This window comes from Coenobita brevimanus, chromosome 14 (assembly GCF_032717465.1).
Source record: "Coenobita brevimanus isolate Jiangsu-jjx chromosome 14, ASM3271746v2, whole genome shotgun sequence".
Lineage (NCBI taxonomy): Eukaryota > Metazoa > Arthropoda > Malacostraca > Decapoda > Coenobitidae > Coenobita > Coenobita brevimanus.
The window spans coordinates 5,725,001-5,736,230 of NC_136967.1; the positions used below are offsets into that span (position 1 = coordinate 5,725,001).

The following is an 11,230-nucleotide window of genomic DNA, read 5'->3' on the forward strand; positions in this document are numbered from 1 at the left end:
TCACTAATTACACATTATAAACATCATAGCGTATTCACAGACTCATAGGCTACTCACATTACACTTTCGCCCACACACTCTCACAGTTGGTCCCTCACTCTCACATTCACATTCACACAAGTACACTCACATTCCCTCATTCACACCTTAACACTCATAGTTACATTCACACCCACATTCATTTTCCCTCCTCATTCTCACATTCTCGCTCACAGTCTCACATGTTCACTCTCATTGTTAGAGCAATAGTATCTCTCTCACTCTCAGGTTTACATTCACGCACTTACTCTTATTCCCTTACTCTCACACCTACATTAATTCACACCTCACTCCCACACTTGCACTCTCTCACAGCTACACCAACCTCACTAAGCGTAAGAGAGAGAGAGAGAGAGAGAGAGTTGGATACAAGGCCATGAGAAACTAAGGGCGTTTAGAGAATTGCCAAGTACTATTATTTTGCAAGTTCTTTTATGTTTTCTCTGCTTATTTATTCGCTTGATCACCTGGCTTTGTGTACCCTTGTGTGGCATCGTCTTCTCATACCCGAGTTTGAGAGAAAATGTTAGAGGGCAGACTTAAATATTTACCACTGTGCTGTTTGTGTTTAAGCCTTCGCTTTTCTGCTTTCGAAGTATATTTATTTATAGTTTCCAGTAACAGTGTAGCCTATCGCAAATCGGCAGTCACTTAACTCTGTAAACATAAAACAGCACCGTCTTTCATCTCATATCTGTGTGAAAAAATCTGTAACATAACCAATAAGCTTTTACAGGCAGGCTCAAAAATTTTACTATAAGGCATATTTTAATTGATCTCAGCTTGGACCGTCACCAGGGAAGAACCAGGAAAAGCCTTCATCAGCGAAATGTTAATAATAAACAGTTCTTGATATGCCGGGGGTAGAATATGCCTCTACCACAGTGACCTTCGTACTAAAGATGGGGGAGGGCGCCTGTATCCTGTCATTAGCTTGAAATTACGATACATGTGTCCTCCTGTGATGGCTTGTTTGCATTGTTGTCATATTCCAATGTTTTCCTTGACATGCGGTTACTATACTAATTTTACCCTGCCTAATATTACGATTTCCCCATCTTTATTTCTCAACTACTTTATTTCTACACAGGGTACTTTGATGCTGTTGCTTATGATATCTCTACAAATATGTCCTTAGTAAGCAGTTAGTAATAATACATAAGAGGATGTTATGATGAAGTGTGAAAGATGAAGCGAGAAAACCTCTTAACTCTACAGGAAAATGGCGTCTTGACCTACATTTCGTTGACACAGGGAGATCTCTGCCAACTCTTCCTTAGGCACTTATTTTCCATATTACAAAAGAATGCTCCCTTGTATGTTAATGTTACTTTCTCGACACAAATTGCATAAATAGCACACAAGAATATGTTTAACGCGTTAGATGCAGAAATAAACTGGTTTTTGAAGAAATGGTAGGGAACTCCTTTTACCGAAAAGAATAGGATACGGCCACTTCACTCTCACCTGCCGAGCCCTGACCTTCCTATGACCCTTAAGTGTTGTGGCCCAGACCCCCCTACGCCACACACCTATTGTCTTCGTTCTTGGGTTCCAGGGTTCAGTTCAGTCTGCGTTGATGATTATAATTGTCGTTCTTTCACACTAACTTGGCCCAGATTTTCGTTACTTTGCTGCTAATTTCCCATAATTCAGTGGTAGGAATAGATAATGCTACGGCTTTGCATCCTTTCTATAATACCTCTTCGTGACTAGTATGAAATTCGGGTGTTAATCTGTTATCAGAACTCAACATTCAAGATGGGGCGACGGCAATTGTAGGCCAAGTAAAAAAAATGGGGGGGATAATACATCTAAGTTTCTCCAGACTGTCAATTAACTGGAGTGCTGAAGGGGAATACATGTTTGATAATAACGACCGTATACTTAAAATTACGAGTGAGCTGGTGTATGAAAAACCTCAATTTCTGCAGGAGTTTTCACTGGCCATGTTACAGAGCGCATTAAACATCAAGGGAGGGAAACCACGTCACTGTTTACTCGCCTCACGAGCTTTAAAAATGGCCGCCACATATCCGGGGCGTATCTGCATCTCCGTGACCTCTAGTTTTGAGACTACTATGTGTTATCTGCCCTATCAACCCGAATGGTATCGATAAGCATTAAAAAAAGGAGAATATTTGATATATCTAATAACCTGACACATTTCAACAAGCAGAAACCGAATTTATTTGCCATCTACACTAACTTCTTTATCGGTACTGTGTGAAGGCTCATTTCTACAGCGTGAAGAGGATTCAAACCATGATCAAAACGTCTAAAAAAAAATCCCTCAGTTGAATGTGGAGAATTTTTAAGGCTGACGCAAGATAGCCTCCTCGAAAAAGAGGAAAAAAAAAAAGAGGGAGAGAAAAGCCTAAGAGGGGCGGGGTAGCAAAAGGACCAGGATGTTTGTGGATGAAGGGCCGCATTCTTGATGGCTAAAGAGGCCTCGAGTACTTCATCCTTACTGGTTTCATTCAATTTATGTCGTTTTAATGTTACTGTATGTTACTTACGAAATTTATATCGAGATTAGATATATATACATACAGAGGACACAAAAGAACAGTTGCGTGAAATATGAGACAGAAAGATGATGGAGAGGGACTCCTTCATGTGGTGGCACTGATATGATCGTACGTTGAAGCTGCCCTGATATACAAGCCGACGGACTGCGCAACAGGATCACATTCAGATAAGCGTGGATTGCTACTACTACTACCACTACAACAACAACTACTACTACTACTACTACTGCTACTACAACTATGCAAAAGGTAGTAGATGCAACAAAGTCATCCTAAGCTGAGGACATCTCGGACCAAAAAGTCATTCAACTTGAGGGAGTCTCGGTTCGCTGGCCTATGGCGTCGCTCGGTGCAATGCTCCCCTGTTCAGATGCAGTCCTGGAGTTCACCCAAGCCTGTCTGAACAAAACCACTACTCCGTGTTCATTTTACAGACGCCCTAGCCAGATGTCTGTCCAGCTTGATTGCGGGAGAATGAGTGAGACAGAAGAAAAAAAGTTCGATTCAAGAGCTCGTTGAACCTAATTAAATATAAAAAAAATAAAATAAGCTGTTTGTGACGCCTGCTCCCACAATTCATGCAGCCTTGTCAGATGATGATGATGATGGTGTTGTTATTGCTGGTGGTGGTGTTGGTGACGATGGCGACGATGATGATGATGATGATGATGATGATGATAATGACCTAATTTCCTCTTCTTTTTATTGCAGGTTTATCACAGCGCCATGGGTTGCTCAATGAAGGCGACGAAAGGGTGGGGCATCGGAATGGCTGTGTTAGATATCGTAAGTGCGAGACTCTTTAGTGAATTTTACGTGTTTTATTGGGTGGTTTGTGTGTGCTTAATTTACCCTCTCTCTCTCTCTCTCTCTCTCACCACAACTCAGGCCTTTTAAGAAATGACCCCCAGTGCTTCCTTAATTTCTTGCCTTTTCTTTCTTCACATCTCTCACCTTGGGTTAACTTTACAAATTTGTCTTGACCTCATTCACATCACTTTTACACTGTCTGCTTCTTAAGACAATATTAAGTTTATGAATGGAACTTTTAGACACTTTCTCTATTGATTTATTTTTACCTTATCATACTTTCTATGTGGCCGTTATGCTACCTCTTATCATTTCGCTTTTACACCATCTATCAAGACATTTTATAAGTTAATGGATGTAGATTTTAGGGATTATTTATTAGTTTATTTATTTATTTATTTATTTATTTATTTGCACGTGGCAGTTCTGTTAACTCTTACTCTTTTTATGTAACGCTTGTTTATCTCTCCACTGATCCATGACAGCCTATAGTTTGAGTTATATAATAATAATAATAATAATAATAATAATAATAATAATAATAATAATACCTCCATTACAGCTTCACGGTCTGCTCACCCTCGGCTTCTACGGCTATCAGTTCATGGTCAACTACTTCTACATCTGCTCGAACGACCTCGACATCGATCTCTGCTATGGCGAGCGCTACGTCTACAGCCAAAGTGAGTGTAGGCAGAGTGGGAGCGAGTGGAAGTGAGTGGAGGAATAACTGAAATCTAGCGAGGCAGTGGCAGGCAGAGACAGGGAAAGTAGAAGTCATTAGTATCTCACGCTCCTATAACTCACGCTCAGAGAGAGAGAGAGAGAGAGAGAGAGAGAGAGAGAGAGAGAGAGAGAACTTTGCATTGCCTGCTGTGGTCGTGTGTGGCTTGGTTGGCAGTCCTTGAAGAATGTTTCCATCATTTTTAGAATTTTATATTTTTCTCGGCTTTTTAAGTTTCATGTTACAGTTTGTTTACTAACGCGAAGAACGAAGCGTGCGTGTGTGTGTGTGTGTGTGTGTGTGTGTGTGTGTGTGTGTGTGTGTGTGTGTGTGTGTGTGTGTGTGTGTGTGTGTGTGTATTATTATATTTCTTTCACTGTATATCATGTGAAAGATGAAGTTCACCTTTGTGTCTTTCTACCATTTTTCTTATATTAATCGTTTTTCTTAAAATTTAAAACTAACTAGCTCAACTTCCGGCCATTCTTCTCTTGCCCCTGCTTTCCCTCAGGGTTGTTTTATTGTCCAGGGTTCTTTCTTTAACTCTTTCAATACACTGATGTCTTTTTGTAGTGGATTCTTGTTGTTACTAGACGATTTTGTTCAGCTTAGAAAATTCAGTCTAGCAGAGAAAGTATTAATGAAGGCTGCATCTAACCCTTCCATTTTCACGAGTCACTATGAAGCTGAATATAATCTTCTAGTATAGTCTTTTCACATGAACTTGGCCTAAAAATTGTCACCTCCCTATCTTGAATGCTGAGATGTTGCAACAGATTAACACTATAATATGATGCTTGTCACGAATAAGTGCACTGAAAAGTCTGAACTGCCATGGCTTTGTCTTGTCAGTTATGTGAAATAAGATAAAAAACAGAAAAAAAGAAAATTTGGCGCAAGTTAAGATGAAAGGCGTGTAGTAACAGAAATTACGTACTATGGCTGAAGAAAAATAATCCTTCCCCTCTTCCTGCCTCCTCTTCCTCCTTCCCCTCTTCCTTTCTCCCCTTCCTCCTTCCACGTCCCTCCTCTTTCATCATTCCTTCCTCTGTCTCTACTTGTCTCTCCTTCCTTGAGAAAGTCCTCCACCTAAACCAATTTTCCCTGACCCTAACTCTACCTGTAATTGGACCTTCCTTTTTTACTTACTTCCTACTCGTTTTATTTTTTGTTGCTGTTGTCTCTCCTTTCCCTCTACCCATCCACATACATATCTGCCTACCTACCTACCCGTTTGCCTACCTACCGATCTGTCTGCCTGATATCTGCCTGCCTGCATACCTACCTACCTACTTACCTGCCTATCTGTCTACCTACCAATATATTTGCTTACCTCATTACCCGTTTTTCCCCTGCCCTTCAATCCCTCCTTTGATTTCCCACGTGCTTACCTTCCTACTAACTACCTACCTGCCACCCTATTTACTGCCTATGCATCTACCTACCTACCTACCTCCCCCTTACTCTCCCCCCTCCCCCTCGACCTTCATCCCCTCCCTAGATTACCCCACTACGCCATAGAGACCCACTGAACCCCTTCCCCTATGGTGCTTTCTCGTGGCCACTTCACTTCCTTACGTACCACCTGCTCAGCCCCTTCCCTTGCTTCCTCCTTCCTACCTACAGACGATTTTCTTCAGCTCGAGGTGGACTTCATGTAGGGAAAGATTTAATGAAGGAAGTGTTTAAGGTCTTCAGGTTGGGGTTTTCCCCTGAAATTATTAAGAAACAAAGGCTATTATTTAACACCTCTAACCTGAAGGCTGTCTAAGGGTGAAGTAGAGAGAGAGAGAGAGAGAGAGAGAGAGAGAGATGAAGGCTACATCAAACTCTTCTAGCTCTTTCTCTCTCTCTCTCTCTCTCAGGCTGAAAGATCATTAGAGCACACCAAAACATAAACGAACATAAACATCATCCCAGTGAGAACCTGAACCTAAATACACCTGTAAAAAAAAATAACAATAGTAATAAGACTAATTCCTCTTGTTTCTTTCCCCCCTGTCAGGATACGCACTAAGAACCTACATTGGCCTGGGAGAAGGAGGCCTCACGCCCATCTTCGACATCATCCTCATCGTCTCCCTCGTCAAGGTAAGGACCGTATTCTAGTTGTCGTGGGAGGTTTCGTAACACCTCTTCCTGGCTGATTTATTTTGCTGACTGTAGTTTAAAATTTCCTCGTTTATCATTGATGCCGTTTTAATACCCACATACTTTGTATCAGTTACTTGAATCTTCCGTACAGTAGGCAGAATTAATCGCTCAGGAAGTGGTGCTACGAAATCTCCAACGCTAAGGATTACCGCTGCAGTCAGTAATTCCATGGCAGTCTCGAAACAATATGGTAGTCTGATAACGTCTTGCTAACTAATCAGCATCAGCTAAATTGGTCAGAGATTTGCTTTGTTCGTCCGGAACACCCGACTTGGAAGGAATGTGAAAACCCTGTGTTGTCCTCTACTTGCCTCTGGCAGAAGTCTTAGACATACTCTGTAACTAGGCAATGTTATGGTACGGGGAGCATGTGACCAATTCCATCTACATGAGAAAGTAACCCAGTATGAACGGGTGAAACTATAAATCTGGTTTGCAAGAGTTTAAAGCCTAGTAGCATGCAGTTGTGCACCTTAACGATGAGTGAGAAAAAATACCTATGAATAAGAAAAAAAAATCTAGGCCCGAATAACATTCATAAAACAAGGAGAAATTACATCCGTACCTGGTTGGCTGGCTGACCCTCTATACGATGCCTGACCCTGTGGCCCCAAGGCTGAGTCTTTATAATGACTTGTAATGCTGTGGTCTTCCTCCAAGATCAACTCATTATCCTCTTTTTTACTCTGCGACACAAAAATGCGCCTTGAGAGAGAATGAGGACGTCTGTGGGAAGCTGCTGTGTCTTAGATCGTGAGCGAAGGAGAAACTTTGCTGTTGGGTTGAAAATGCGCTCCCTTGCCCTCGATTCCGGAGCAAAAAAAAAAATATAGGTAGATGGATAGCAAGGGAGAGAGAGAGAGAGAGAGAGAGAGAGAGAGAGAGAGAGAGAGAGAGAGAGATTTACGTGTTGCAGGCTCAAGTGTTTTATTGCACCGTCCGTAGACTCGTCCTGTTTTTGTTGTTGCTGTTACGGTGGGTGGAGGCGGGACTGATTGGGGAGGGGGGGAGGGGGAAAGAGATAGGAGGAGGGAGGAAAGTAGGAGAGATAGAAGGGAGGAAGATGGGAGAGAAAGGGGAAGAGAAAGGGGAAGAGTGGGATGGGATGAGAAAAAAGAAGGGATGAAGATGAAAAAGGGAGCGATGATTGAATGAGGAAGAGAGAGGAGGAGGAAAGAAATAGGATGGGAGAGAGAAAAGATGAGGGAGAAAGGGGGGAGGAAAGAGCAGAGAATGGTGGGAGGGAGAGAAGAGTGGAGGAAGAGCTGGAGGGAGGCAGTGGGAGAAGGAGGGAATACGGGGAGGGGGGCTTCGAATTAATGCCTATCGACTACACGAAAATCTTAGAGGCAGACAGTATTTTCTTTTTTGTCTCAGTCTCCCCTAGGATATGACACGCAACCACTGAGTGTCCATCCCGGTCCCTAACTGTATTGCTGGATGGACAGGGACACGAGGGAAACAGATTTTTGCCTACCAGTCTGACCGGCCCTAGAATCGAACTCGAGGTCTTATAGTTTGCGAGCTGAATACCCTTCCACTGCACCACCGGAAAGGGAAAAGAGAGTGAGGCGGAGGGAGGGGGAAGAGGAGGGGAAATAGGACTGACTGAGCCTGTAGGAATGGAGTGGCGACGGAAGGAGAGAGAGAAAGAGAGAGAGAGAGAGAGAGAGAGAGAGGAGAGATGGAGAGAAGAGATGGGGGGAAGGGAGGGAGGTAGAGGGAGAAAATGTTGAGGTCACGTGTTGCAGCAGTTGGTTGATAAATTTCTCCCTCTATTGTCTTTCCTTGATTCGCCCTCGTGAACAACTCTCTTTACATTTTTCAACATTTTCCACCTTCTTTCCGGTTTTAAGCATCCTGTGCAGGTGGTGTGAGTCTTAGATCTTTCAATTTTCACTTTAGCATTTTTTCACTTGATTTATAATGCCAGCAAGTGTGTACATATCTCCTATGTATCTATTAATTTATCTACTCGTTATGGTGAATGTGATGCTCATATCCAATAATCTCTCTATGCTCTTTTTACTCTAACTTGGCTCAGAATTGACATCTGTCCATACTGAATGCTGAATTATAACAAAAAATTAACACGGGAATATGAAGCCAATAATGAAAGTCTTGTGGGGAGGATGTAGAGCTCTAGCATTGTCTCTTGCCGCCCTAGAGTTACGTGAAGTAAGCTACATAAAAGGCGAAATTCCGGGCCAAGTTACGGTGAAAGAACTATAGGAACCATCGTCGTACATCCCAGTTTCCATCCCTCCAGTAACGCCACAAGTATTCCCGGCAAAAACCCAACTCTGCTCCCTCGCTAAACACCGCCGTCACACCCGCTACACTCGCTGCACCCCTGTTCCCCCCTTCCTTCCTTTGTCTGCCCGTTGTCTCTTGGTCTTCAGCGTCTCCGATACCGTCAGCCTTGTCCTCTACCTCCCCTTCAGTGTTACTCATTTGCCCGCTTCTCCGTTCCTTCTTCTGTGCAAATTTACCTCTTCCAGAAGGAAAGGTGTATAATATCGTTTGGTGGTGGCGGGCATGAGAATAATACGTATGTTAGTCATACTGAACTGATGAACAAAAATGACGAATGGAACAAATGAAGAGGCGAGGTATATGAGGGAAGGCTATGTGTGTGCAGCGTTGTCACTTTTTCTATGTGTGTGGAACTTTAATTTCCCTCGATGCGTCTTTTCCTAGAGATGTTTAATATATAACTTTGGCTTTTCTTGATGTATTGATAAGTTAATGGAACCTACCCATCCCAGTTTTGTAGTATCAATAGAGTAATCCCCCCCCCCTCTCCCTCTCTCTCTCTCTTATAAAATGATCCCTCTAACCCACCATTTCTCTCCCGCATTCCCAACAGAATAACCCCTGCTCAGTGTGGTTTTGGCTAATCAAGTGTTTCGGAATCATCGGCATCAACATCTACTTTGTCAGCGACTGGATGATCAGGGAGAACCACTTCGAACACATCAACTATGCTCCAGGGGTGAGTTTACGAGTTGCCATCTGCCATTCGCACGTATAGGCTACTCTTTTTTTACTCTAACTTGGCCTAAAATTGCCATCTCTCCATTTTGAATACTGAGCTGTGACAAGAGGTTCATGCTAAATTTTGATGCTAGTCATGAAGAAGTGCTATGGAGAGGATATGGAGCCGTAATACTGTCTTTTTCTGCCACTGAGCTACTTGAAATGAGCAGGAACATGATAAAAGTCTGAGCCAAGTTAAGGTGAAAGACTATGGTGATTTTTCTGGCTAAGTGACGTATTGAACTGTGAATACTGAATATATTTAGCATCCTCTCTCGTTTCCAAACTGACGTAGAATCACACTGACACTTTACTTGAAAAATCAGTGAAGCCAGGAACAAGTTTTAGTCCGTCGATATTTAACATCTGATATATTTAATAATGTTCCTTGAAGTTAAAATACATGAACCTGAGACTCAGGCTTTTCAACTCAAATATGAAAATTCTAAATATGATAAGGAAAAGCACTTTCTTTTTATCCCAAATACATATTAAACACACACACACACACACACACACACACACACACACACACACAACGAATGTCTCAGAAAAAGTAACTACTTTGAGAAGTAAAAGTGTTGTGGGACCTGGAGCTTAAGATGTAAGTGTAGCTAATAACAACAACAACAACAAGAACAACAACAACAACAATAATAATAATAATAACAATCAGTTCATTGGTAACCGTCATACCTGGGAAATCGCCTTACCTGTCCCTTCTCTATTCCAGAAATATGAGTACCACTTCCTCGTGGCTGGTATTGCACTCACGCTGATTCAGGTCGCCCTCTTGATCCTCTTCTGCATCATTGCGGCCATTTTCACCTACAAGGTCAGTCCACGAGTCCCATCATGGTAGTCAACAGACCTAATTATGGTAGTGCACATATCCCATCATAGTAGTACTCTCTGGGTCAGTCCACAAACCCCATCATGGTGGTATTCTATAATTAGTCCATAAACCTCATCATGGTATTATTCTATGAGTCAGCCCACAAACTTAATCATGGTGGTTCTCTTTGACCAGTATCCATGTACCAAGTCAGTTTACCAATCCCATCATAGTAGTAGAAAGCTAACTATCAATGTCTCCGAATTCCGTTAACTAATAATCTACTTGAACTCTGCTGCAGGTGGCCGAGGAGAGGACCCGTGCCCGCCGCAGCCTGCGCAGCCTGCACAGCGTCCGCAGCAACAAGTTCAGGAACGCCTCCGCCCCTTCCATAGATGGCTTCGATGAGGACAACGTTTCATACAGGAACCACGCCCTCGCCGACAGCACCAACAAACTGCCTCTCCCGGGCTCCAACGGCAGCCTGGACAAGACGAGCCACTCGGAGACCCTCAGACAACCGACAGAAGTGTGAGATGTGGCGTGCGTGGGTAGTGATAGCGATTAACACTGACACTATAACTTATACTGGGAGAGTCTTTGCTGTGTTGTGGATACTCTAGAGCGTCAACATAGTCTCTGCTATGTTGTAGATGCTCTAGGACTTTTTTCTTTTTTCTTTTTTTTGTGATGTTCAACCCCTGCTGAATGATGACGGTCTTTGTTTTTTTTCTTGCTATATTCGGATGTTTACGTTTAGGGCTTACTTGAAAACGGCGGGGTTAGATGTAGAATTCATTTTACCCCTTTAGCATGAGAGGTCTTTCCAAAGCAGAATGATAACATCTAGAGATAACAAGAATGAAAATATACATACGTCAACAGCTTCGAGGGGATAATGTGAGTGTTCAGTTCTGGCTCCCCGGTATTCCACCCTATCACACTAGTCCAAGGTGGGGTCTGGGAGAGCTGAACTGATCCTGTGCTCTGAGTCAACCCGTGTGTCATGTACTCGTAGCTTAGGAGAAGCTACGAGCACATTCAGTAATATTTAAAGCAGTTTCTTGCACATTTAAGTTTTATCGGTGTGACATCCAC

General features: G+C 42.7%; 1 protein-coding gene across 1 annotated transcript in view; it reads left to right on the top strand.

Annotated features, from left to right (window-relative positions):
- LOC145418898 (uncharacterized) overlaps positions 1-10,993 on the top strand; it is a 21,776-nt gene extending 10,783 nt beyond the window's left edge. The window contains exons 2-7 of the mRNA XM_080287160.1: positions 3,282-3,356; positions 3,943-4,063; positions 6,110-6,195; positions 9,128-9,253; positions 10,031-10,132; positions 10,434-10,993. Of these exons, the coding sequence (XP_080143286.1) occupies positions 3,297-3,356; positions 3,943-4,063; positions 6,110-6,195; positions 9,128-9,253; positions 10,031-10,132; positions 10,434-10,667 (729 nt within the window). The 5' untranslated portion in view covers positions 3,282-3,296 and the 3' untranslated portion in view covers positions 10,668-10,993. The remainder of the gene's footprint in view (positions 1-3,281; positions 3,357-3,942; positions 4,064-6,109; positions 6,196-9,127; positions 9,254-10,030; positions 10,133-10,433) is intronic.
- The last annotated feature ends 237 nt before the right edge of the window (positions 10,994-11,230 follow it).